At 39.4% G+C, this 26,213-nt stretch overlaps 1 protein-coding gene and 1 long non-coding RNA gene across 18 annotated transcripts in view; one reads left to right on the top strand and one right to left on the bottom strand.

Moving 5' to 3' along the window:
• Positions 1 to 26,213, top strand: part of DOCK10 (dedicator of cytokinesis 10) — a 260,663-nt gene that overhangs the window by 73,092 nt on the left and 161,358 nt on the right. For 2 of the 12 annotated variants that reach the window (XM_072796442.1, XM_072796441.1), the window contains exon 1: positions 25,412 to 25,637. The exons of 9 other annotated variants lie outside the window; for them this stretch is intronic. In XM_072796442.1, the coding sequence (XP_072652543.1) occupies positions 25,533 to 25,637 (105 nt within the window). In that variant the 5' untranslated portion in view covers positions 25,412 to 25,532. Of the gene's footprint in view, positions 1 to 25,411; positions 25,638 to 26,213 lie in introns of those variants that run through there. One more of the 12 variants, XM_072796447.1, reaches the window with a different exon arrangement.
• The window catches only part of LOC140616085 (uncharacterized), a 20,854-nt gene continuing 10,419 nt past the window's right edge, over positions 15,779 to 26,213 (bottom strand). For 5 of the 6 annotated variants that reach the window (XR_012016610.1, XR_012016613.1, XR_012016611.1 and 2 more), the window contains 3 exons: positions 23,255 to 23,477; positions 18,503 to 18,713; positions 15,779 to 16,388 (listed from right to left, as the gene is read on the bottom strand). This is a non-coding gene — a long non-coding RNA (uncharacterized lncRNA). Of the gene's footprint in view, positions 16,389 to 18,502; positions 18,714 to 23,254; positions 23,478 to 25,291; positions 25,741 to 26,213 lie in introns of all 6 variants that reach the window. The other variant, XR_012016612.1, reaches the window with a different exon arrangement.

Below are 26,213 nucleotides of genomic sequence, written 5' to 3'. Positions count from 1 at the left end.
CAGAATAAGCACATTGGTCTGTGTCTCAAAATGAAAGACACGCTCTTTTTAACTACATACTATTCCCCCCTCATAATCCAAAGATTATGTAGTTCCAGAATATGTACACAATTTCAGATGACACCATATACATGCTAACTGCAAAATACTAACATGATCAATAGTATAGCAAATCTTATCCGGTCTCTGATTACTTACCTTTTTCTGATTATTTTAGAAGAATAGATCTACAGAGATGAAACCCAATTCTGCCATTGTCTTGCTCTATTTGTCTCCTGATTTTCCTTTAAGGATTGAATACCAAGAGAGTAAATTCTAGTTAATGTGTAGAGTAAACCCAGTAAGAACAGGTGCTTCGGAGAGACACAGAATATGACTATGCTGCGAGTCCAGGAGTCCCACGGTGGAGAGAATGGGGGGGGGGGAGGCAAATCACTGTCTTGTAATCTCTTCAGATTAAGGAGTTCACAGAGTTCTGCATCGAGCACAGAAATCTATTTCTGTTACCGTGTAGATCTCTGACTCCCAAAATGCTATGCCTTAGCAAAAACATTGTACGGTCTCATTCATTTGGGGAATATAAAAAATAGTGAAAGGGAATAAAGGGGAAAGGAGAAAAAATGAGTGGAAAATATCAGAAAGGGAGACAGAACATGAGAGACTCCTAACTCTGGGAAACGAACTAGGGGTGGGGGAAGGGGAGGTGGGTGGGGGGTGGGGGTGACTGGGTGACAGGCACTGAGGGGGGGCACTTGATGGGATGAGCACTGGGTGTTATTCTATATGTTGGCAAATTGAACACCAATAAAAAATAAATTTATAAAACAACAACAACAACAACAAAAACCAGAATTGGTAATGGGGGTCTCGATGTCGGACTTATGTCGTTGGAAAGATTGGGACTGGGGGAGAATTCTTGCATTCTTTGAACCTCAGCATCCTGACCTGTAGCACAGTGATGATTCCTTGCAGGGCTGTGGACCCACATGAGATGTAAGGAAACACACTCAGCATAACATGCCTGCTGCACTAAGGCAATGTACCTCCTTCTGTGTAAAATGAGCAAAATACCTACTGCTCACCTGCCTCGTAGAAATCAGTGACTTCTGTACGGGAGAACATACTCTGTTTATAATTTTGTGTTCATTCTAAGGAGCCGTTTGGGGATGCATGACGGTTCTTCACTTCTCCACCCGATAAGGAAGCAAGAATATTAAGAGACTCATTAAGTAAACCAAAGTTATTCAAAGAGGGGACTCAGTGGAAAAAGCCAGTGAACCGAGACATCCTCCAAATGAAAGGAATTGGAAAAAATAAGTGAACCAAAATGTAGAGATGGGGTTCAGGGACAAAGAGAGATGTGAGTGAGGAAGAGAGTCACTGAGCAGGGAGAGAAATGAAGTGTGAAACGTGGGTTTTTTTTTTTTTTTGGTTTTTTTTTTGTTTTTTTTCCTCTTTCAAATTGAAGTAGCACTGGGTCGTTAAAAGGCCTTTTTGTCGGGCTTGCTTTAAAACTAGTCTGCTTTTGTACCACTCTAAACCAAGGGGCATTTCCATCTGTGTCACTTTTGTTCTCTAATTTTTATTTCCTTAAGTCTCTCTGTTCTTCATAGCTGCCACACTTTGTCCCATTTTTGCCCACGCTGTTGAACAAGAATGCCCATGGATTTTGAGCTAAAGATTGTATATAACCACATTGTTCCTTTAGCTCTGAGATTGAGGTGGAGCGGAGCAGGTCTGTAACTGATGGAACCGGGCCAGAATCATCCTCAGGGTCTGATGTGACAGGCAGGGGAGGCTTTTGTTTGGACAAACAGACAAATGAACCAAAGAAAATTTCTAGAAATGTTGCCTCGACCAACAGCCCTGGAGACTCATTTGCAAAGAAGTGAGGAATAGAGAGTCTGATCACAAATATATCTTTTTTTGCACAGCAGAAAACATAAAGAAGTTACAAACTGTGCATGGGTTCATCACAAAAGAGTAAGCGCCTTGCAATCACCTTAGTTACCCTCCAGGTGCTTTTCAGATCTGTTTTTGGGGAAAGTATATCTCATGTGATATACTTTCAAGTATATGTTTGTGTTTCAAGTTACTTAAGATCATCAAGACTTTAGACGACTTCCTTGAAGATGAAAGGATTGAAAGGAGAAACAGGATCGTGGAGATTATCACTATGTAAATTTAAAAGTGCCAGAAGAGGCTTGTGCCCTCAGTTTGGGAAAACTGCTTCTTCTTCAAACAACTGGCTCCTTGTGTAAACAACTCGAGCAAAGCAGAGAGCCCCATCTCCAACTGAGACCAGGAGAAGTAAAGAAATGGCAGCTGGAGAGCTTTGCCCTGGGGTTCTGCAGAGGACACTGGGCTTCTCTGAAGGCATTACCACCTGACGTTGGCAAGCCTTGCTTTCATTTTACCTCCCCAACCTTCTACCTCAGTTTGGTTGAGGTTTGTGTGGGTAGATCTAGATCTACATGTGTATCTCTGGCTCTGTTCTGCAGTCAAAGAAACTTTCTAACCTCCTGTTGTCTTGAAACATCCAGCTCCATTGTGTCCATGCAAGCACAGTCAATGTTTCCATGTATGCACACCATGAGGTTGGATATGGACTCAACCAGGATGCATGCCTGAAAACCAGAGTTGTTGTTTTTTTTTTAAAGATTTTATTTATTTATTTGAGAGAGAGAGAGAGACAGCATGAGCAAAGGGGAGGGAGGAAGGAAGAAGGGGGATGGAGAGGAAGAAGCAGACTCTCCACTGAGCAGGAAGCCCAACAGGACAGGACGCAGGGCTTGATCCCAGGACCCCGGGATCATGATGAGCTGAAGGCAGAAGCTTAACCAACTGAGCCACCCAGGCACCCCAGAGTTTTAAATGGAGCCCTGTGTGTCTGGAAAAAGTAATCTACTATCTTGTTTAGCCACCCCAGCACTGAATCTATTATTTTATTTAGAACCTTGTGAGGATAGAGCCAGTGAGGATACAACTTTTGTGGTAAAACTCATAAATCTTGGTAGATACTGTTTCTTTTAATTCCTTACTTCCTAGCAATAAATGTCAATTTGTCACCATTTCACAGAGAATACCAAATACCCAGTACCAAGTGGATTTCTCAATACCAAATAGATTAAAAGGAGTGATGTGTTAAAGACCACAGAGGAAGCAAGAAATTGAGAATAGGGGCTGGGTAGATTGCAAAAGGTGAGGACCTTTGGATGGAGGCGAGCCTCAGCCTTCACACTTTGATAGCAAAACCCTTTCTGGCAGAGAAGAGCTTACCCACTTAGTCCCAGAACCCGTTCTGCCTTGGATTCTTTTAGACTTAGACTCATATTCTTGCGGTTTAACGAATCCTAAACTTAGACTATTCTTAGTTCCTAGAGGTTATTTTCTGGCACTCTCCTCTGAATACCACATGGGAATTATTTCAGTCAGTAAAAATACTAAACATATCATTCTCTGTTAGCTTTCTCCTTGCCATTTTTGTTTCACACATGCTTGATTTCCTAGTAAATGTCCTCTTTTAGGTGCATGGTCGTGGTCATGATTTAAAGTTGTGTTATTTTCTCGGTAGTTACATGACTCCGTGTTCAAAGGTGTAGATTTAGATGAATCCATTCAAAATTCAGCTGGTGATTGCTATTTAGATCTTTCCCCTAAATGGATAATGAATAGGTATTAGAAAACTGCAGTTGCAGAAGAGGAAAAATCAAGACTAAATAAAGCTTCTTGGCTTTCCTTTTTTGTATTTTTTTAAATTGTAAAAGTATATGCTACATGAATAGTTAAGTATTGCATGTCAGTAATAAGATAAATAGTGAATGTTTGAGGGGTTTTACTCAAATTTCTTCCATACATTCCCTCTCCCCTCCAGCATCCCTAGAAATAGTCATTATTAATACCTGCTAGCAGTTTTCTTTCTTTCTTTCTCTTTCTTTCTTTCTTTCTTTCTTTCTTTCTTTCTTTCTTTCTTTCTTTCTTTCTTTCTTTCTTTCTTTCTTTTTCTTTCATCTTTTCTTCTTCTTCTTCTTCTTCGTCTTCTTCTTCTTCTTCTTCTTCTTCTTCTTCTTCTTTTTAACAAAATGTGAGTTTTTGTAAGTGATTCAAGAGATCTTTTTAATCACAAAGTTAAACATGATCATGACCTAGGATGTGTGGGGACAGAGCCAATTTTTTATTTAATTCCCTACTGTAATCTGATAGGGAGATCTATTAGGGTCACTGATATAACCTATTTTCTGTCACAGTCACCAAATAAAACAGCAATTTCAGATAACTCATTACAAAATCATATTTGGGGTACATCCTAGCCAATGTCAAGCCACCAGGCAAACACTGAAATTTTTACTTATTATGTAGATGATCAAGTCATATGAAGGTAAACTCTCTAAACTGGAGATTAGAAGATGGATGGAACTTTATCTCTTTGATTCTAATGATTCATGTCCAATGAACGGGATCATTTCATGAGTTTCTACTTGTTCTAGCACTTACTAGATTTTAGACATAAAAGACATCTTTCCAAAGGTATTGATGAGTCCTGCCTTGTTATTCACAGATGTGGTTACATGTGACCCTCTATTTTTTACCTGAATATCTGCTTTAGGATAATATTTAACTTTATGTCCATGAGCTAGCTTGTGTTGAAGGGTTTATTTATGTTTTTTCACAGCCTCAATAAAATATAATTGGTCATAAGCCCAACAAGTGTTAAGGTCTAGTCCAAAGAAACTTGTTACAGAGCCCATTATTCTCTTTGTCACACTTAGCATTTTTCTGCATCTTTTCAATGAGAGTTGTTCTGCATTTGTCTCAGGAATGTTGTGTGATAACTTCTCAGATTTAAAGCCTATATGATCCGGGGCACCTGGAATGCTCACTTGGTTAAGTGTCAAACTTTTGGTTTTGGCTCAGGTCATGATCTCAGGTTCCTGGGATCGAGCCCTGAATCGGGCTCCACGTTCAGCAAGAAGTCTGCTTGAGATTTTTTTTCTCCTTCTCCCTCTGCCCCCTCCCTGCCCACACTGGATCTCTCTCCCTAAGATAATAAATAAATAAAATATTTTTTAAAATATTAAAAAATTTAAAGCCTGTATGCTCAGTTTTATGATTCATATAGCAGAGGCAGTAGTCTTACTGATGTCCAGAAGGAGGAAATAAACACTTAAGATTTCTAGAAAGTAGTAGTAAAGCAAACATTTCCCTTTTTTTCTTTTTTTTGCCCCAGGAATTACATTAACAGTTGCAGAAAAAATAGAAATTCAGTGTTACATAAATTTTAAAAGGCTATGTGATAGTTACTTTGTATATTTAAAACAGCATGTGTTGTATGGTACCAGTGCAAAGACGCCATGCCTTTATATCCTTCTATAGTGAATGTCAAGCAGGAGTTAGAGCCATGACCCAGCATCATTCATCTGTGCTTTTCTAGCTGCCCACATAATTTTTACTACTCAGGAATATGCAGGCCTTTCAAAAATGTCTTTTAAAAGAATTTGGAGAGAAAGAGCAGGCTGAGAGTGGATGATGTATACACTCAGCACTCTGTGTTTGCCAAATATCAGAAGGCGTCAGAGAGTCTGTTGTGCCCACTTGTGTTTTTCCAGGGTAACGTTAATCAATTAGCTCAATTCTGTTATAGATAGTAAGTAATTACATTCACTGGAAGCCACAACGACATGATTAATAATGCATTCCAATTTCCAAAATTAGCATTTCACTCTACTTAAACATGTCTCTTTGAAAAGTACATTTTCTTTGTATATAAGAAACATGGTTGGTTCAAAAATTATTTCTCTGAAAATAATCCTGTGGGAAGGAGAATATTCCAGCCCTATATGATACCTAGGGCCCTTCCTGCATAAATGAGTATAATTCACATTTCTTCTTTAAGCATTTTGAAATAAATTCTTGAGAAATGGCACTTTAAACTTCAGAATTAAGCACACTGTATGGAAGTTTTACAGCAGCCGGTTAAATTCTTAATAATTATGGAGCACCTGCTGTATGAAAGTTCTGAAACGAAGCTCTTTCAAGGACAGGAAGGTAATTAAGGAACTCTGGATCTAAGAAGATACCACAGCAATGGAGCAGTCCTAAGGGATTACAACCTAAAGAGAAATAGGTAATTGCCACAAGAGAAGCATGAAGCAGGTGCCATGAGATTTCATCAGAGGGATACGGAAGACAAAAATCCATCCAAGAAGGTTGCATTATGGACTATATAAGGATCGTATTGGGAGGTGAGGGCAGAAAAGTAAATTGCATACTTGGATCTGAACATTGACCTTGCCGTGGAAGAGTGTTTAACAGTACCTGTTGTTGGGCATGCAATCAGCAAACATTTATTTTCATATTTCCTATATGCCAGACTCCACTCTGTCTTCTACACAACATGATATTTGAGCACTTTTAGGGTTCTGGCTAGGCCTCCTTAAACTTGGCACACACTGTGAAGTTGAAGCACTTGACATTGAATAGGCCATTTATCACATACACTTAGGAGATTGAATGATTATATTTTGGGGAAAATGTACATCACCAGATCCAAAAGTGATTTTTTTTAAATCAACCTAATTATCTAATTTTGTTCTAAACAATTAAAAAGTTGATTAGTAGAAGTTCTTATTTTCTACCAAAAGAGTTTCCCTTTTCTCTGCTGCAATAATGTTGATATGAGCCATCAGCGAGAAGTATTTTTGCTCTGGACATTCACACTAGAAATAATAGGCAACAAAAGTGGGCAGCACTGCCCTATGTCTGTCTACTTAATTCTGAATTTTTCCCTCTTCTAGTCGTATATCAGTGAGGTATAGGTTTTTATAACACTGCTGTTCCTCCCTTCTAAGAGAGAAGAAAAAGAAGAAATAAAAGAAGAAAAGAAAAGGAAAGAAGAAGAAAGAAGAAAGAAAGAAAGAAAGAAAGAAAGAAAGAAAGAAAGAAAGAAAGAAAGAGAAAGAAAGAAAGAAAGAAGAAAGAAAGAAAGAAAGAAAGAAAGAAAGAAAGAAAGAAAGAGAGAGAAAGAAAGAAAGAAAGAAAGAAAGAAAGAAAGAAAGAAAGAAAGAAAGAAAGAAAGAAAGAAAGAAAGAAAGAAAGAAAGAAAGAAAGAAAGAAAGAAGAAAGGGATTTCTGCTTTCTTGAGGGCATATTTCTGAGAGGGGAGATTTAAATGTCAATTTGTTGAAATATTCATAACCAGGAATCGCCTTCCTTAGAAATATTTGAAGGCCAAGGTTTAAACCTATGGAAAAATCATGTTTTATTCCTGGCACCTCAGTTCCTATTCTTCTAGAACTACTCAAAAAGGAATTATTGATTAGTCCGGTGGTAGCTATTTCAGAGATTTTCTTTAAGGATCAAACTCTATTAAAGAATCATTCGCATTTAGAAAATGAACAACAGATTACATTTTGACTGTTTACCAAATATCTTTTGTATTTATAGAAATTATCGTTTAAAGAGTTTTTCTAATTCATTTGAAATTCAGTGACTTAATTTTATTACATCCATCTGAATACAGGTAGCCTTCTCAATTTTAGCAAGGAAAGCGCCCACCAAAGGCTTCACATCTAACCTGCACCACTCTTGCATTTTAGTCCTTTCAAATATAAACTGTAAATAGATATTTTGAAAATGTAATATTATTAAATACTACATCTGAAACTAATGCTGTACTATATGTTGTCTAATTTAATTTTAAAAAGAAAATGTAATATGTAGGATGTAGCTCTTTGAATTTCAGATCAAATTGCAGAAGCATGATGATTCTGAACCAAATAATCTTTGGGTCCCTGAGACCCATCCAGGTGGATCTCACACCAACCACACACAACTCCCAAGTGCCTCCTTGCCTTCTTGAACATCTCTGTCCCATTTTCCTCTGCTCTGCAATGGGTATAAATATTATATTATCTCCCAACACTATTTATACATTAAACCATGCTTCCCAGGCATTATTAATAGGTTTTGGAATAAAGAGTGCTAGATACCTTCCAGAGCCAAATAGTTCTTTCCTGAACAAAACCATATAGGAGTAACCTGTGCTCCCTACATACAAGCCCAACTTTATGAAATGTTATAGTAAGAGGATTAAATCCAAACCTGGGCAGTTGCTAATTGTTCATCGTTAATCATATATCAAAATAATTTGGGAAAATGGGCTTACACCTGCACTAGAGAATTTCAGAAATTCGTTATAACTTTGTCTTTCCCCCTTCTCCACCCCCCTTATCCTTGCTGCTATTTTTGAAATTAAAATATCCTATTCTATAGTTACACTATTTTAAACTCTTCAAGTACTTGTCTTCACAGTTTAAGAAAAGCTGAGGATAATGCCAGATTCCCCCTGATAGTCTTCTTTTTCCTGATTCTCTACATTTTTTCATTCTTTTTTTTTTTTTTTTTGAGGGTGGAGTTTGGTGTATGGCCCAGCTGACTATTGGAACAGTGAGACTAAGCTATAAGCATTTGTCATTTATTACAAAAGATGTCAGCAAACAAAGTGTTGGCATCACATTTGGATTTTACTCCTAGGACAGTTTAAAAGTTGTGTGGTTTAATGTTGAGCTCAGAGAGGCCAGAAAGGTAGTTGACTGAGAGATCGATCAATGGGTGCCGTAGAGGTGATTCTCTGCCCAGCTTCATTCATCCTAGCAGGGAAACCGTGACTGTGGTAATGATGGAAAAGCTGAGAAAATGGTATTGGTGCTTTGGAGGGAGGATTTCTGGGATAAGTCCATTACTAAATAATCTCCTCTGACACTAGTAGGAAAAGTGTCAGTACATGTTGCTAGAGAGTGTGAAGTATAGCAGAGTCATCTCTTGACCATCTTTCAAACTGTAAGAAAAATGCAGCCATAGCATATCTGGAAATAGTACTATGAAATCACTCAATTATTTGAAAGACTTCTGCAGTCTTTCATCATGACTTACGTGATTACCAGTACAGGGAAGCTTCTATGAAGAAAAAGAAATGGTGTTCTCATAGTTTTCCAGGGATAAATGGAGAGAAGAAATGAAAACGTTCATTAATCTTTCATAGCTGTACTCCTCTAACATAATAGAGTCTTGGAGCTATCAAGTGTCTTTAAGATTATTTATGATCTCCCATCCTTATTTTATTGAATGAGGTGCTTTCTTATCCAGATCTGTGATATGTCCTAAAAATGCATGGAGGGGATAATTTTAAATATATATATAATTAAGTTAGTAGGGATCCCTGGGTGGCGCAGCGGTTTGGCGCCTGCCTTTGGCCCAGGGCGTGATCCTGGAGACCCGGGATCGAATCCCACATCGGGCTCCCGGTGCATGGAGCCTGCTTCTCCCTCTGCCTGTGTCTCTGCCTCTCTCTCTCTCTGTGTGACTATCATAAATAAATAAATAAATAAATAAATAAATAAATAAATAAATAAATATAATTAAGTTAGTAATATCATGATAACCTCTTATATTAAGGCTCTTGTCATCTTTCTTTCATCATTAATATAAAACTTCTAACTTGAAGAATGTTGGTTTCAAAACAAATACTTTGTCACTTCTTAAAGATTTTGTTTAGCATCCTCTTTCCATCATTTACATGAGGAGGTGATGAACCATGCCATTAACTGCCACACCAGTTTTTCACACAAGCTCTGAAATGATTCTAATTTTAAGAAGTCAAAGAAATGTCGTGTACTCTAATGCTTTCTGTGGCTTAATCACTGCCAGAAATATTCTCTTGCCCATCCACTCAAGAAGGGGGTGTCCCGGTAGGAATGTGAGGACAGAAACTCGATTTTATTACTAGATAGCAGTAATAAGTTATCGATGCATATTCACATTTGGGGAATTCTCAGGAGTAAATTATTGATCTCATACATACCTTGGTTAACTGCAAAAAAGTGGCAGCAAACATCTTTAGCCTTCCTGCTTAATGTAGAGGGACCAAGTAAGTCTTAAGTCGAATTCCCAGTTACAATAGCCTTACTAAAAGATAGGATCTTGAATGTCAAACTTCAAGTCAAGGGTTTCCAACTCAAATGCTTCCCGGTCACATGGGCTAGACAGGGAGACAATAGGAGCAGTGGGGAGCCTGGTAAATTGAATGCACGGTCCATATAGAGAGTGTGGCTGCTGCTCTACTCAGGCAATGGACAATGTTCCCATGTCCGAAAATAGGACTCAATCATCGGATCTTGAACTGTTTTAAGAGAAACAGTAGCCAGGGATGTTATGTAAAACCTTCTTATTTTAAAATGCAATCAACTGATTCCAATATTATAAAACATTAGTGGCCAAACGACCCCAACAAACATTAGTGGCAGAAAAATATCATTGTGGGACCAAGTTGAATCATTGGCTGATGGTCATTCCCCTACAAGTTTTTATGAGATCTTCACGTTCATTGAGTGTCCAACTTGAGCCAATGAGGATCGCACTGTCTGTAATACAGCGTATTTGACTGATATGGGTATAAAATGATTCTGATGCTAATGTAAATGCATGGTTAATGATCATAACCATGACTTTGAAAAATGTATACTGTGACTCTTAATTCAGAAAGATTTCCACAGATATAATTAAATAATACCAAGTCAGATTACCCTTTCTTGGCTATAAAAATAGCAAAGGGGAACGTGGTGATAGATATCTGACACTTAATTTTCAGCAACAGAATGCAAGTAGAAAATATGGAAACTGATGCATCGAGAGCAATAAATCCTTTTAGAACTCTGTTTACAAACTGGACTAGAGTATCACCAGCCATTGCAGGGAAGAGGCAGAGGGCAGGGATAGAGGGAGGGCTCAGACGTCCCACGTTTTTACCATAACTGGGTCATGAATTATTTTCTATGCTGACTGCAGTGCTTATTCAGTGCTTACTACACAACCCTGAAAATCTGCCCTCGCCTCATCCTATTAGGCTGAGATTTCACAGAGGCCCAATAAACCCAAAGCCATGTACCTAAATAGATGTTATCTTTTGTTCAGTTTTTTTTTTTTAAGATTTTATTTATTTATTCTATGAGAGACACAGAGAGAGAGAGGCAGAGACACAGGCAGAGGAAGAAGCAGGCTCCATGCAGGGAGCTCGATTTGGGACTCGATCCCAGGACTCCAGGATCATGCCTTGGGCAGAAGGTGGCACTAAACTGCTGAGGCACCCAGGGGTCCCCCTTTTGTCCAGTTTGAGCAAATTCTGTTAAGTATTTAAATTATGTATCTCCCTTGCTGCTGTACACAGAGACTTGGTTTTGGTGCTCTGAACTATCATTGCTGGGAGAGGTGGATGATGCCTGGTACTCATTCTGGGGCAGGAGCAGGGCCCAAAAATCCTACTGTGAAGCCTGCAGTTACCCTGGCAACCAGCCACGGTGCTGCCTTCCCTTCCTTTTAGCACCAGTGCAACCTGGCATCTGCCCTGATTCAGACATCTTCCCATAAACTCCTACAAATTCTGTTTACCCTGGAAAAGACGCCACTGTCATTTTCTTTATTTGAAAATACTTTAGAAAAAAAAAAAAAAGACAGAAAGAAGATGTTTTAGATTCTGTCTCCCCAAGTATCTCACTGCATCCACAGGGTTGCAGAGACCATTCCGCCCCAGACCGTGTGACTGAGAATATAAGTGCTCTGTAAGAAAACGCTTCTATGCAAAAATCTGTGGAAAATATTGCCTAGTACACATTCCTCAAAAGATTCACATTGCACATTGGAAATCTAAAGCCCCGAAGAGTTCTTCAGTGAGGACGCCAGCTTTGCTTTGCTCAATCCACTGTTTCTCAAGTTTATTTGACATTGGGTATCTCTTTCTGGAGCACTAGCTGACTCTCGGATCAGGAAGCCCTAGAGCACAGTTGGGGAAACACTGATGTTGTCAAGGGGGTTGCCATTTAAGACTTCTTTGTTGAGGAATGACATGGTCAAACTTGGCATTAGACAGGAAGATTACTGCAGTGACAGGGATAATCAAGAGAAAATATGTAATCAGAATTTAATGATGAGTGGTAAAGGAAGTTGAAAATGAATATTGTGTTTCTGATTTTATCACCTGGGTGATATTGACCTGAAGATAAAGTCATGTGGAGTAGTATGTGGAAAGAAAAGTAATGAGCTAATTTTTCTTATGAGCTGGCTTGTTTGATTTTAGTGATTAAGAGAATACTTGGGAGGAGTACCTGGGTGGCTCAGTGGGTTAAGTGTCTACCTTCAGCTCAGGTCATGATCCAAGGGTCCTGGGATGGAGCCCCAAGTCAGGCTCCCTGCTCAGTGGGGAGTCTGCTCATCACTGTTCCTCTGCGCCTCCCCCAGCTCATTCTCTCTCTCTCTCTCTCTCTCTCTCTCTCAAATAAATAAATAAAAATCTTAAGAAAAAACACAATACTTGGGAAAAAAATAGTGAGATTTGTAATTGGTTTGGTTGCAAATCTCCCATGACAGCGCTTGCCAAACCCTCTCTTCTAAGCTCTCTAAAGGCAAAGAACTTGTTTTCTTTTTCTGATTATTCTAAATACTTAGCACAAATACTGTACTTGTTTTCAGAGGAGAAATGGTTGCAAATGTTATATGATTGCAAACAGAACGCGGCTTTATCTCAGTCAAGGGGAATAAAGCTTGAAGGTGGGAAAAGCCCATCAGATTGAAGGAAGAATTCAACCACAGGCCTTAATAAGCACAGGAAGAAGAGCTTGGGAACCACAATGTGCAAAACTTGGGGAGTGTTTGGTATAAACAGCAATGTGTTCTGCCTTTGGGTCCTTCTTCTCAAGGCTCCAGTCCACGTATATAGTCAGGATGCCTGTTCGATGTGCTCTGGAAGGTGAGGGGGTAGACGAGATGTCCCCCATAAGAAAATCAAAGAGTATCAGTAAAACAAGTGGGTGTGGAGATAGTGCCAAAATTCTTTCCAATGCTCCATTTATAAAAGATGTCAAGGACAATGTCATCCGCGAGAAGGTACAGCTGTTTACTTTTGAAATGAAATCTAGCTGGGAACAGGGAGCAAGGGACAGATAGCAGCTCTCCTGGTATACCATCTGGACCCAATAGGGAGAAAGGCAGCTGATTGCAGCTCATCTTTCTTTTCCAATTGGCACTTGAGGTGAAAAGAAAAGAGAAGGGAAGGGAAGGGAAGGGGAGGGGAGGGGAGGGGAGAGGAGGGGAGGGAAGGGAAGGGAAGGGAAGGGAAGGGAAGGGAAGGGAAGGGAAGAAAAGAAAAAAGAAAAGAAAGAAAAGAAAAGAAAAGAAAAGAAAAGAAAAGAAAAGAAAAGAAAAGAAGAAAAGAAAAGAAAAGAAAAGAAAAGAAAAGAAAAGAAAAGAAAAGAAAAAAGAAAAGAAGCTTATTTTTTCAGCCCAGTCATTAGTCTATTGGAAATGTATAATACAAATTGTTTTATTTAAAAAACTCAAAAACAGGGGCATCTGGGTGGTTTAGTCAGTTAAGCATCTGCCTTTGGCTAGGGTCATGATCCAGCCCCATGTCAGGCAGTCTGCTTCTCCCTCTCCCTCTGACCCTCCTCCCCACGTGTGCGCTCTCTCACTCTCACTGTCGCTCTCTCTGCCTCAAATAAATAAATAAAATCTTTAAATTAAAAAAAAAAATCTTTAAATAAATAAATAACACAAAAACAAAGAATTTTAGATATGAGAAAAAGCTTTAGGACAATAAGGTCCAGAGAGGTTACTGTTTTGCCCAAGGTCACTGGGGCAATCAGTAAATGGACTGGTTCTGGAACACGGCCCTCCAATCTGCCATCCGCGCTCTTCTCCTTGTGAGCACAAATGCTCTCTGCCAGAAGAACAAAGGAAATGCCTTCCTGATGGAAGTCTCCCCTCAGTAGTTATGGGCGCAGAAAGATAACTCAAAACTGCTTACTGAAAACATAATCCTGAATGCCAACCAAAGCAAGAGAGACGCCAACTATCAGTGCCACCAAAGATCTTTAATGGTATCGAAGTAATAGATCTCCTTCCCAGTCTGTGACACCCTTGCAAAAGAGGGCAAAGTCAGATTAAATGTCTCCTTGTCAGTGTACTGTGATACCTTGCTGTGGCCTTGGAAAGTTGCGGAAAGAAAGAAGGAGAAGACAGAGAGAAAGAAAGCGCTGTGCCCTTTTCTCCTGTTCACAACATCAAATTGGTAATTATAATGTTGGTATTTGCCACATGCCAGTAGGAGACCCAGCACAGTGCAGACATAAAGACGATACTGTTTATTGCTCTGGGAATTTACAGTCCTGCTTGGGCAGAAAAGTAACCATGAAAAGATAAAAAAGCATATGATACTGGTTAAATCTTGGCTTTCTTAACTTCCTTGGCATTTGGGTCTTTTGTGTGGGATGAAGGGAGATGACAGAAATAGGATAATTGGAAGCTTTTGTAGTTGTGCACAGTGGGGATTTGAAAATGAAATGTACAGTGTTTGCCAGGCACAGCAAGCATAAAGAGGTCAGTTGTGGAAGGATCCAGTGTGCTTTGGAGGGGGTGCCATTTAGCCTAATTGTCCACATCCAGGCCAATGAGGTCCTCTGGCCACTCCCTTCATTTTAGAATGTCTTTTCCCTTTCACTGCCACTTTTAAAGCAGGTGCCCTTCTAATCCCCCCACCCACTTCTCCTGATGTTCAGTACACAAACATCTAGGAACATCTGCACCGTGGCATGGTGCCATACGTGGTGGCAGCCCAGCTACAATCACTTACCTCCTGAATGCAGCTGCCTCCTCATCAAACTTGTAGCTAAGGTCCACTGAGCATTTTATTCTATTCTAGCTACTGTGCTAAACTCTTTATAAATATTCTTTTATGGAGCCTCACAGAACTCAGTGAAGTAGGTGCTGTGCTTATCTTCTTTTTACAAGTGAGGAAGGTCAAGTTCAGAGAGGCTGGGTAACTTGTCCAGAGGCTCACAGCAAGCATGTGGGAAGGCCAGGAACCACACAGAGGCCCACAGACTCCAGCCCCGTGATCTTACCCACAAGGGCAAACACCACACTCTCAACCTCACCCTTCCCATTGTTGAAATGTGCTTGCCTTTTGTGCTGTATGCGCTCTGAGTTAGTGAAGATGATCATGGCTTCAGATGTTTTTTTCCCCAGCAAGTGATTGCTGTGTTTTAATAGGGACAGCCCAGACCAGAAACAGAAACCCAGACCCTAACTAATTCCAGTAGCAGGACTTAAGGCATGGAAAAATGAGAGAGGGGAATGACTGGAAAGCCAGTAGCCTTGAGGTTCTTCCAACCAACTGACTGTCAACTTGGCTTTCGAGAGGAGCTAGCCCTGATCTGGAGAGCAGCCTCCATTATCTGCCAGCAGGTCACTGGGCCTGAAAGCCATCATCAAGGAAATACTGAGGTGGAATAATCTGCATTAGGATTTGGACCAAAGATTTCTCCAGCAGGAGTGATTTTTCCCTCCTCCCCTCACCCTCCAGAGGACATTTGGCAATGTCTGAAGACATTGGCAGCTGTCCCAGCAGGGTGAGGTGGGGGATTTACTGGCATCTAGTGGATAGAGCATTCTGCAGAATGAATGACCTGGCCCAAAATGTCAGTAGTGCCGAGTTTGAGAAAACGTTATTTGTACAATAACTGGGGAACAAGTTTGACCAGAGTTACAAAAGTCTAAGGGATGGCCAATAAAGAGGAAATGAAGTGAGATGGGGCCCATCTCAGGCCCAGTTTTCAATGGCTGGTTGAAAACTCCAGAGTTTTTTCCCTCCAGAGTTTTTTCCCTCTATCCCTCGTATGTTCAAGGTGGTGTGACTGGTTAGTTAGTTCTGCCTGATTGAGTATACATAAGGGAAAGAAAACATGTGATTTTATAAATAAGACTTTAGCCTAGTGTAAAGAACAATTTGCAGTAGGAAGTGGGGCCCAGGGGTCACTATTATATGATTTTCAACAAAGAAAACTATTTAGATGAACCAGCTTCGAAGTCATGGTTTCTCAAAGTGTTGTCCATGTAGCATCTTTAAATTAATCACCTGGATGTTAGTTAACAAGTCAGATTAGTGACCATCAGGCCCTCTGAAGTCCTAGAGAGGTTCCAGGAATCCACGACTTTCAAAGTCCTACCATTGCCCAGGCTTGACTCACAGCCCCATGTCTCTATGGCCTCATGTTCTGGACTCCTGTTCTTCAGTTGACACCTAGTTCCTGTCTTCTTGTGTTTCCATAGATTGTTTGATGTGTTCCACCCAACCATCTCTCATGGGGACTGCAGATGGGCATTCTGTCTTAATTCTCTCTCTGTCACTCATACTTGGCATGGACCAGGACCAGGAATGTTTGCCAAAGAATTGGAGCCTCTCTGCATTTGTTCCCATTCTCATGAACCAGATGAAGTAGACACTGGTACCCCTGTCAGAGCTTGTCCAATCTTTGCTTGTTATTGCACTCCTTCCTGTGTACCTGACAAGAACAGATAGCAGAAGGTTAATTTGTCCTTTAATTGGGGACCTTGACCTATCACACATCAAAAGGTCAACAATTTATCACCGTGCATTCAGCTCAAGAAGGAAAGCCCAACGATTAATTCTCTGCAAAACAGAAAGAAGCTCTTGATTGAAAAAGCCAAGACCCTTCCATTATTCTCCAGTTTCTACCATGCAAGGTATTAAGGGCTTAAATCAAAGTATGCTATTAGCTTTGCCTCCTCCTGGCAGAGGCCCTAGGAAATTTGAATGCATTGTGACACCATTAAGGAAATGTTTGTGGGCAGACTATGCAAAGAGTTCATCTAGGCTATCAGGTCGACCAGCAAACAGTGTTGGTCTGAAGAGTTGGTGGTATGTGTGCTCAGGGTTTGGCATTTACGTGACAATTTGTCACCTTATCAAAATAGCTTGGGTAAAATTGCTTCATTGCCCTCCCTTTGTAAAGACACATTCTTCTGCAGTAAAGACCACCACAGAATAAAATACATGTAATTCCGATGTTATATAAATTAACCTATTTTTCCATTACAGCTTCACAGATTTGAAAGACCTTGGCCCTCTCCATAAAACTGTGTACAACGTGATTTTCAGGGTAATTATTAAACAGTGGGTGACGGTCATTGTGAAAGCAAGGTAATTAGCAATTGGAATGACTATAGGAGGCCAATTGTGGGTGCTTGTTTTATTTTAAAAGAAATAACTCTTGTGTGTAGTTAACTTTGCCAGCAGTGGGAAGCCGGCATGGGATCCAAGCCAGCCAGCAGAGAGAATGCCCGTCTCTGGGGGAAATGGCTGTTGGGCAGTAGTCCATGAGATCAAAGATAATAGCATTGATTCAGAGTCCCTCAACTCCCATCTTCTGGGAGGCTGTGTTTGAATGTCTTCATCCGATCATTTGTAAAAGAAATCATCTGCTTCAATCCAGAATGCCTTTCAGTCTTTAAAAGATAGAGGGAAAATTGTCCAGGAGAAAATATGTTGACTTGGGGTTGATTGTTTTTTAATAGGAAAACAACATTAGGTGAAGAATTAGCTGCATGACTTTTTAAACAGCATTAACAATCCAGATATATATGTGTGTGAAACATAAGCCTAGAACATCATCTAATAGCTGTGTGTGTTTGCATTGTTATTGTCATGTTTTTATGCTCTGGCTCTGGCCATGGTGTCAGGGGAGTGTGAGTTAAGGCATGGTCTCTGTAAGCATGAATGCTTGCCTCTTAGGAGCTCCCAGCTTTCCAACAGACCAAGCTAAAGTTGATGTCTTAAGGGTGGCTGAATGTCTTTACCATAAAGCAGGAAAAACTTCTGGATGGGTGATAAATACCTAAATATCCAACAGGACATTAAGAAAAGGGCAAACATTAAAGCCAGTATTCCTCATTTCCTATATCATGTGTATTAAGATAGTTATTAGTGAGATGTATGAGGGCCTCCAGCTAAATGTTTTTCCTAGTAGAAGTTTGTGAGCCAGTGATAAAGTCCACAATTGAGAAGACAAAAAAAAATCTATCACCTCTTCACTGATTGCTGTTAGATTCTAAGATGGGCTCATGAGACTCTGTAAGAAATGAGTTTTTTACTCCCCTTCACTCCCATGTCAAATCCTGATTAAGTGGGAAACTTTACTCCCTGAGACTTATTTAAATTCAATAATATAAACAGTATCATTACAACTTGATACATGTTTAAAGGGCTATGAGTGGAATACTATAAATTTTTTCAATATAGTAAAAATCCTTTATGCTTATGTACATGCACACACACAACATACACACAACAAACACACATGATGCACACAGTACCACACACACTCACACGCACACAACTGCAGTCTGTTTCTATTTTCGGCAAGTCTACATTCTCTGTCCGTGAAGTTCATATTACATGGCTCTCTTTCTTTTCCATGAAATTTCTCAATATTTTATATTAAAACAAATGCTATTTGCAGTGGAAGTTGGGGGACTGGAAGAACTATTCTATTCCACAGACATTGCTCTACACTTAGAAATAAAAGAGGTTTTGTTGTGTTTACGTTTAAACTCCTCAATGCTCCCCCAGGGCAACTCTGGGCTGTTCGGTCATCACCTTTGTAGCAGGAAGTAGTGAGCCTCAGCAAAGAGCACTGCTGCCTGGGGCCAGGCTCCGGAGGGACCACAGTGAAGTAGGAAGTAGCTACTTGTGCTTCACTTCCTTTAAATAACGTGGATGGTGGTGAGCCGGACCCAGAGATGTAGGCTTGCTTTGTCCTATGTGACCAAAGCCATGCAGCACACAAACCTTCAGGCAAAGGGGAAATCTATTGGAAATGGAAGAGGAAAAAAAAAAAGAGTTATCTTAATATCCTCTTACAGGGAAGGAGTGTGGGCAGACTATGCAAAGAGTTCATCTAGGCTATCAGGTCTGCATTTGTTCCCAGTTGCTCGAATTAGGCTCTGCGGATTCAGGCATGACATCATGGGTAGCTGTTTAAGACTTAACCACCAAGGTTTCAGTGACTCTGTATTCCTAACAGTGCTTTTTGGAGCATTTTTATCAAGTTGGTTCAGATACAATGCCAATGAAACCCAAGGTTCTTTCCTCTAATTTCTGAGATTTGGTGAAGATGTCATTTGCCCATCATAGAGCCTATTCAATTATTGTGCAAATGGAATTAAACATTTTAAAGATGACTTCATAGAGGCGCCTAGGTGGCCTGTCAGTCAAATGTACAATTCTTGGTTTCAGCTCAGATGGTGATCTCAGGGTTGTGAGGCTCCACTCAGCATGGAGTCTGCTTGGGATTCTCTCTCCCTCTCCCTCTGCCATTCCCATGCATGATTTTTTTCTCTCTCTCTTTATCTCTATCTCTCTCTCAAATACATAAATCTTTTTTAAAAGAAAAGATGACCTTCGGACTTGCTACCTAGCTTATTGCTTTTGTTTTCTGTGTTTATATATCTGATTACTTCTCCATCACTATACATCTTCAAATTTGTCTCTTCGATTCTGCTGTCCCTCCCCACAGCTATAATTGTCTTTCTCACCCATATCTCATTGCTGGTTTTTCCCAGGAAGGAATCTATAAGCCAAATTTCTATCTCCTCTCACTCATTTCTTAGCACCCCTGCAACCTGTGTCTCCACTGCTCAGTGGAAGTGACACTCAAAGGCCACGTACTGTCCTCACCTAAACCTTTTTCTCAGTACACTTATGATGTTAAGCTTGTTTTTAAAAGGTGAAGCACAGAAACCAAGATGTAATCCAGAATAAGAACTACGTGGGAGACAGTTTTCTAAAGATGTTGCAAGACTCTCTGATTGTTCAACCAACCCCTCTTTGCTAGCTTAGAAAGAGACCACAAGCCAGAAATGCAGGCAGCCTCTAGACACTGACAGCAAGGAGATGGGGACCTCAGTCCCTCAACTACAAGGAATTGATTTCTACCAATAACCTGAATGAATCCAGAGCCAGGTTCTTCCTTAGAGTCTCCAGAAAGGGACACAGCCAATACTTGGATTTCAACCATGTGAAGCCCCTAACAGAGAATCACATTGTACCCCACACTGTGCTCAGATTTCTGACCCACAACAACTATGAGATAACAAATGCATATTGATTTAAGCCACCAAATGTGCAGTAAGCTGTTCCAGCAGCAATAGGAAACTAATACAAACACAACTTTTTCTCCAATTTCTAACATCTTAGCATTCAAATTCCTGTTTCTTCTAAAATATGGTTAATATTTCCCATCTTAACAAACTTCCAAATATCCAGACTCTTATCTATTGAAAACCACAAACTTACTTTCTCTTCCTGGTCACTATGGAGCCAGACTTTAAATACTATGAATATGTAGGTGTGTCTGTACATAAATACAACCTATGTAGACTTAATAAATACTTACCATATTCAGCAAATGTCTATATATATACATACATATAGGAATTATGTGTGTATATGTAAAATATATATATTGTTCCTCAATGCCAGGTACTAACACTTATTATTTTACAATAATCTTATAAGGTATATATTCACTGTTCCTTGAATATATAAAAGACAGACAGAGGTCAAGTAATCTAATCATCTAATAGATGGCTAAAGAGGATTCAAATATAGATCTGTCTGGATTCAAGACCGCAAGATCCTTATTTTTCCTCTTGTTTATCTTTCACACTGAACCTTTTTGGACATTCTAAGTCCTACATCCATCTCTGCTCAGATGCCATGTAGCACTTTCCTTGAACTCCCTACAGAGTGCATCTGACTGCCGTACTACCTTGGCCTTTATCCCTGTGTCTTCTCAACTTCCTAAATGGCCTTCTATCTATCATATGTAAAAAAAAAAAAAAAAAAAAAAAACACTTCAAGACTGTATTCTCAATTCTGTACTATTCTGATCTCCAAAAATTCAATTTAGACTTTTCAATGTTAACCCTTCTGAAGACATTCATCTTCACTTCTCCAGCCCTGATTTTTTCATGAGTTCCGAGCACATATTCAACAATGGTGCTGGAATGTCCATTTTCCTATCTTCTTGACCCAAACTTCAATTATCTCTACATCAGCATTAGTAGGAAGAGGAGTCCTCTCTACTTACTACCCTATGTCCCTCAGTCATATCATCCATTTCCTTGATGGCAAATTCAGAAACCTGCTGGCATCTTCGAATCTCCATTCTGGTTCAAAGCTTGGTCTCTGAACCTGGACTGTCTTCATTGAAATCCTATTTGTGCTACTTATTTTCTTTTGGACTTTGGACCAATTGCTTAACTTCTTAGGACCCAAATATCTTCTTCTATAAAACTGGGGTGATAATAATAATAGTAATAATTCCTAGTCCACAGTGTTACTGGTTTAAAGAAGGTACTGTAAATTTATATCAGCACCCAGGATCCAATACGTGCTCAATGAGTTTCAGCTACCAATCACTTTCCAATGATCGCTGGATCTTCATTTGTAATCTCAGTGAAATCTATGATTATGTTTTTGTGGCCAAGTTTTCTACCCTCCACCATTCTGTTATTACCTGAGTTAATACTGCTACCAAATGAACCATCCAAAGGCACTATTTTAATTGTAATTCAAAAATCCTTCAAGATTTCCCATGGCTTTTGGGATATAATGGAAACTTCCTTATAAATGCCTTATCTTGGCATTCAAAGCTTTCTATTAATTGGACCTGGCTTCTATTTTCAGTTGTTTCTACCTCTCTTTCTCCTCCTCAACCCTGACTATAGACAGGATGGACTTTCTACTTCTTCTTAAACACTCTGTTTTGACTACTTCTTACCTTTTGTAATAAGTGGTTATTATGCTTACTGTGAAATGTTTAAATGTCATCTAATTTATCCCCACAAAAATTCTCTGAGGTGGCCACTGTGCTATCCTTAATTTATGAAGGATGAGAAACCTGAGCTGAAAATATACAGTTAGGAAGTGGATTCAAATCCTTTTGAATCCAAGCTGATTCCATATCCCATGATCTTACCATTTTTTCTTATTCCTTCTTCATGCTACATGAAGATGAAAAAGGCATAAGATAGAATGCCTTCTAGATACTCTTTCCTGGAGTATTCTTTACTCTTCTTCCACATATTTGACTCCCACTATTAATCAAAGCCTTCCTTAGGTTCTGTCTTTACTATTAAAGCTTTCCTAGATTCCTCCAAACTATAGTGAACTCTTTTGTCAGCTACAGGCTTCTTAAGGCTAGGAAGGGCATTGTGTATTTCTCATGAAGCCAGCAATGCCTTGAGTATACCACTTAATAAATTCTGATCATGTGTTGGCACCAGATCTCTTTACTAATGAGCTTGACAGTGACTTCTGGTGGTTGAGCCAACTAATCTCTGATTTCCCTTTATTCCTATTCTTGCCCATTGTCCTAGGTAGGCTCTTTAAAAATTCTCCAACACATTTCTGAACTTAAACAGAAAATGAATTTATTGGAATGGTGTGGGGTATCAGAGAATGCCAAAGAAACAGACTTGGTCTGAAGTCAAGGAAAGCATAAGCCAATGGAGGTCTCTAGTGGTGCCATCTCATGGAATGCCATACTCTGTGCTACAGGATTTCCTCCTTCTTTGCAGTCACCCCAAGTTATGTCTATCTGACATCCCCATATGTGGCCTGGCAATGCCTCCTTCTGCCAGTACTTAAGGAAGCTGCAATCAACAGCTAAGCAAGGAGATAAATGAGTCATTCCCACATTGCAGAAGTCAGGGGAGTGGGAGGGACTCCAGGATAAAGAACTGTGGCGCCCAAAGAGGAATAGAGGAGACATTAGATGCAAATATTAGAAAGAGAGGAAGTCACACAAGAGTTGCTCAATATTATAAAATGCTTCATTACCAGACAACATTCCTATCTTTTATACTCATGAGTTAGAGATTTAGGCTACCATGGATAAGAGGGTCCAGAGATTGACTTCCAAGATTTGTGACCTCCATGTACGCACATTTTCTGAATACTTACATCTTGCTGAAAGGGAGTCTATAGGTTTTATTGGATCCTCAAATGGGTCCATAATCTAAAAAGGGTTTCAAAACACTATTTTCAGCTCTTAAAATAGAAATGTAATCTTATCCCAGGAAATCAGATGACCCAGAGGCAGACTCTGATAATATTGTAAAAGAAACAAGTTAAATCTGAAAATTCTGCATGTGCTATGATGTGGCTGCTCTTTTAACAGATGCCAGAGAGTTAGTTAGGGGGTAAAATCTATTTGGAGTTAAAGACATACACTGAAATTGCTAACCATTCAGTGACCACAGATCAAAAGGGCTTCTGTATGGAATCCTTATTTACCTAAGGTAATTTTAAAATAATGATACAGTTTACCTCCCCATTTCTTACTTTTATAGTATCTTGATATTTTTCTCATAGTTCTTGAAAGAAGCTTCCTTAGTGTCCACACTTTGACAAGGAATGATCAGTATCTCTCCTTCTCTATCTTACATAAATCACTGCATGACAAGGTAGAGATAGATGAGTGGCTCAAGTCCGGAGTGTATGGATGTGCTTCAACTAAGTCTGGTTATTTCCGGGGCAAAGGGAATGGCCCATCAGTAAAAAGCAGCTGTGATGAAAGAGAAGGCTTATTAAATAGGTAGATTATATCTATGTAGGCCATAGTTATTGGACAAGCTGGTTAAGTGAGAATTTTCCTGAAGATCACCACCTTCATACAAAATCGAGGACTGCGTTTATAAAAAGTGGCTTCTCAAGGTCAAATGTGACCATCTTATTTCATTTTTCTGCGGCAAAAAAAAAAAAAAAAAAAAAAAAAAAAGTTGGGGGAAGAAGGCCACAGTTTTATTTTTTTAATTTTTTTTAAAGATTTTATTTATTCATGAGAGACACAGAGACAGTGTGTGTGTGTGTGAGAGAGAGAGAGAGAGAGGCAGAGACACAGGCAGAGGGAGAAGCGGGCTGCATGCAGGAAGCCTGACATGGGACTTGATCCCGCGTCTTCAGGATCACGCCCTGGGCTGAAGGCGGTGCTAAACCACTGAGGCACCCAGGCTGCCCCACAGTTTTAAATTGATGGTCAAAGGAGGCTTTCTGAGGCAGAGACATTTGCGAGAAGACCTGAGGTAAGTTAACTAAAAGCCACAAGATATCTGGAACCACTCACTTCTGGATTGCACATTGTCACACAAGGGGGCCACCTTGCACCTGCACCGTTCAACGTGTTGAGCACCAGAAAGAAGATAGGGCTCTGTAACAGAAGTCTCCACAAAACCACACTAGATTGGCTCATGGTCCCCCGTTGCCCTAACACTCACTCCTCCTTCAAATATTTTTTATCTCATGCATTTAGTAGAAAATATTTTACTATAATCCCATAGCCTATGTTTATTTATAAAAATTATATGGTTCTTATCAATAGCTAATATTTCAAAACAATATACATAGGGGACAAGGCTCATCGGTAAGCATAATAAATGTAAGTCCCTCATTTTTTTTTCTTTTTTTTTAATAAAGATTTTATTTCTTTATTTGAAAGAGAGAAAGAGACAGCCAAAAGGCATGAGCAGGTGGTGGGGAGGGGGGAGCAGCGGAGGAAGAAAGAGAAGCAGACTCCCCGCTGAGCAGAAGCTCTAGCCCAGAACCCTGAGATCATGACTTGAGCTAAAGGCAGACACTTAACTGACTGAGCCACCCAGGCGCCCCAGTCCTTTATTTATTCTTTCATTAAACGTAACAGTTACTGAGAAACTTCTGGATGCCGAATACTGTTGTCATCACCAAAGACATGGTGCTTGAAACAGACAAGATTCTCACTCTTAGGGAGCATAGAGTTGAGTGCAAGAAGACCAATCATAAGTCACATAAATAAATTAAATGTATAGTATTGTCACATGCTAGTAAGTGTCATGGAGAACAATAAAATGGGAAGGAGAATTCAGGTGGGTTTGAAGGGAGAGTTGCACTTCTGAATTGCCCCAGAGAAAGCGAGTATAATTTAGGGAATTAACTATTGGACTGTTTGTAACCATTTGGTATACGGAATCAAGGTGTCCGTGTCAATATCTATTATCTTAAATAGTAGTAGAGTACAATTTATTTAGCTAACTAATATGAATGGAATTCTAATTTCTCCTTGTGGCCTAAGTGATCATCTTGGAATTCGATTAACTTAATATACACTTGTATGAGCAACTGCTTGACACAGACTTCTCAGACCCAGGTATATTATGAAAGTTTTCCTTTGGGATCCAGGCAGGATGATAACGTTTGGTGGCGGTTTCAGTGGCAGTCATGGAGCCCTAAATCAGCTCTGTAATTCAACCTTGACTTGGTCCCATGGGTGATTTTACATCACATTTTTTATTTAGCTATGAGCAATTTCTCTTAAACGTCCAAAGCCATATAGTGTTTTTGTCTTACCACTAGGTGATTAGGGAAGATCTATGCACAAGAGCGTATCACAACAGCTGGTAGTGACAGGAAGCGGTAACTTGCTGGTTTTCTTTTGCTTTCTGTTGAGTTATTATTAATGTAGCATGAGCATTTCCCCTTTTACCAGAGGAGGTTGTCTTCAGCCTGGTGAAGCTTCAGAAGGAAGGTGTTTAACAAAATTGGTATTTTTAACTATTTTGCAACTCAGAGACTCAAGTAACAGGATACAATGAGCTTCAGAGGAAAGGTTTTTAAACGGGAGTCCAGTGAATTTCGAAAGAAGAGAAGAACGGTGAGGAGAACAAATCAAGAAGAAATCCACAAATTTAGCTCTGTAGGTATCCTGATGTCCATGTTTGTTTCTCATCTTTTCTTCAATACTTAAAAAACAGAGATTATCCCTGGGTGGTGTTCTCACAGAGCCTCTGGGCAAGGTCCTACATGGAACAGAAGATTCTATTTGGCACATAAATATCCTCTTTTACTTGCATCATTATTTTCAAATTATTTACACCATTATCTTAAAACATATTGAAGGGGGAGTTAAGTAGTTTAACTATTACTAGAATATTACTAGAATATTTTCATTTTTTAAAGAAAGCCTGATATCACCTCAATTAAGACCTCAGTTTATGACTTGTATATAATTGTGGGGTTGTTTTTTTAATTGCTGCTCTATTTTGATTGCATATCACTCATTTGTTTTAAAATTCTTAGAAAGAACAGCCCAAATTATGAAAGAAAGTGTAAATAAATATTGGATTAAATGAGCCAAGTAAGAAAGTAAAAAATAGTAAGTTTTAAAAATTAAAAAGGCTTGGTTTGTTTCCGATTAAAAAAGTTTCTGCCTTATTATTGTTTGCAAACAAAATAAGTGCTCTGCAAATGTGTACATTTTTATAGAATTCTA

Source organism: Canis lupus, chromosome 24 (assembly GCF_048164855.1).
Source record: "Canis lupus baileyi chromosome 24, mCanLup2.hap1, whole genome shotgun sequence".
NCBI lineage: Eukaryota > Metazoa > Chordata > Mammalia > Carnivora > Canidae > Canis > Canis lupus.
Note: the sequence above shows the minus strand (reverse complement) of the source record. Positions and strands in the feature narration are given on the sequence as shown.